General features: G+C 33.9%; 1 protein-coding gene across 1 annotated transcript; it reads left to right on the top strand.

Annotated features, from left to right (window-relative positions):
* Nucleotides 1–406: 406 nt before the first annotated feature.
* Tsp_09801 (hypothetical protein) lies at nt 407–1598 on the top strand. Its single transcript, XM_003370537.1, has 4 exons — nt 407–525; nt 765–1152; nt 1373–1481; nt 1579–1598. Exons 1-4 carry the CDS (start codon nt 407–409, stop codon nt 1596–1598), a joined length of 636 nt encoding a protein of 211 aa, XP_003370585.1.
* The last annotated feature ends 32 nt before the right edge of the window (nt 1599–1630 follow it).

Here is a 1630-nt window from a genome sequence, read left to right as displayed (position 1 = left end):
AAAAAATGACTAAGAGTTTGAATTTTAGTTCTCAAAATGCCGCAGAAATAAACGTGTTATTCTCAAATTCTGTTACTTGGTTTCAGAATTTTGGGGGAAACTTAATTTCCCCGAAGAAAAAAAAATTAAAAAAGGGGGATTTTTTTAACGATAATTTGTTGCATTTTACCAATAAAAGTTTTCAAAATTATTAAGAGTGAAAATATTTCAATGCCGTCATATACAATATCTTTTACAATTTATAAAAGCAATTTCATAATAATTGAAGATATTTAAGCTTTTCACACGTGTTTTTTTAATGTGAGGGTATGCTACCCCCCAAGAATCCAGCAATGTATTTTTCAAATTTACGGATGTTCCATTGACCGAACAAAAATATCTGCAGTATTGCATTTCTTTTCAAAATATGTGTTATTGTTTCAAAAGCGAAGTCACAAAGCTTCAGACTATAAAAATAAAAATTGACAAACTGCATCGAAAACAAAACCGCCTGGGGTGTTCTACACCCCAACAATTCATCAAAGGGTTAATTTAGAGTAAATTTAAAATATATAAACATTGGAGGTAAATTTAAACAAAAAGCTTCATTGATCAAATTTAAAACAAAAAAACGTTTAAAGTACATTAAACTCTAGCTATATATAAGCAGCGATTAACGGGATTTGCGATCAGTTTTGCCTTTTTTGACGAACAGGACGCTCCTCTGACGTCAAGTAAGTGAACAATTTAGAGGGTAAAATTTTGTAATTTTCGTTCTCTTTCAGAATGTTTGATTTTCGAATGTTCAATTGCGAGTTCGTAAAACGGTTTCAGTATGTGATTAGGATGGCAGCAGTGATCCAATGGATCGCGATGGTGGTCGCCATTTTGTACTTAATTTTTCTGTACAGAAAGGCGAAAAATACCGATTGGAGACGTCGTAGGGAAATACGGCACAATCAAGTATTAAAAGATATCGGCTGTTTCAAATCGGTTCCACTTCGATTTTATTCCAAAGTTCCAAGTGGCGAATATCGCTGTGGCCGCAATGCGCAACAAATGGCGTGTAAGAAGATTGTTGCTGTGAGAAGAGATCCACCGTTGAATAGAATAATGGTGCAAATGAAGCCAGTGATAATTTCCAGAGAGAACCGTAATGTACCACCAACGGATGTTATGCTGCAAATAATTCATCTCTAACTAGTGTCTGATGATTCTTTAACTCCACTTATTTTTTTGTTATATTCACATTTAAAAGATCATTTATTTCTTTATTGATGTCACATTTAATTTTCATTTATATATTTAATTCTTTATCGAAATAAATAATAATAATTGTTTTTTTGTGTTTTACTGAAATAAAATTATAAAAATTATAGCAATATACTCTCAGGATACCATTGCCCGTCACCTCCACTCTGTTGAAAAAGTGCAAGTGATTCAAAAAAATAACACGATGAATGATGAGCGTATAGTGCGGCAAATGTACATCACGTATGAAGGTAATAGCATCACAGAAAGAATCTGAGCAACCGGATGGTTTGCTTGTCCAACAGAAAAATGCATGCCTACGGGACATTCATCGTGCATTTACTTCAGGAAGGAGCTCGGTTGGATAGGTCTACCGAACCTACCGTGATTCGCCTCCTGA

Source organism: Trichinella spiralis, assembly GCF_000181795.1.
Source record: "Trichinella spiralis strain ISS 195 chromosome Unknown Scfld610, whole genome shotgun sequence".
NCBI classification, from domain to species: Eukaryota; Metazoa; Nematoda; class Enoplea; order Trichinellida; family Trichinellidae; genus Trichinella; species Trichinella spiralis.
Note: the sequence above shows the minus strand (reverse complement) of the source record. Positions and strands in the feature narration are given on the sequence as shown.

Bases quoted from the DNA above. Each gene is read 5' to 3' on its own strand.
- Tsp_09801 (XM_003370537.1), top strand. From the start codon at position 407: ATGTGTTATTGTTTCAAAAGCGAAGTCACAAAGCTTCAGACTATAAAA. The intron at 1,153-1,372 runs GTTATGCTGCAA...ATATACTCTCAG, and splicing joins GTAATGTACCACCAACGGAT to GATACCATTGCCCGTCACCT. The intron at 1,482-1,578 runs GTAATAGCATCA...CATTTACTTCAG, and splicing joins AATGTACATCACGTATGAAG to GAAGGAGCTCGGTTGGATAG.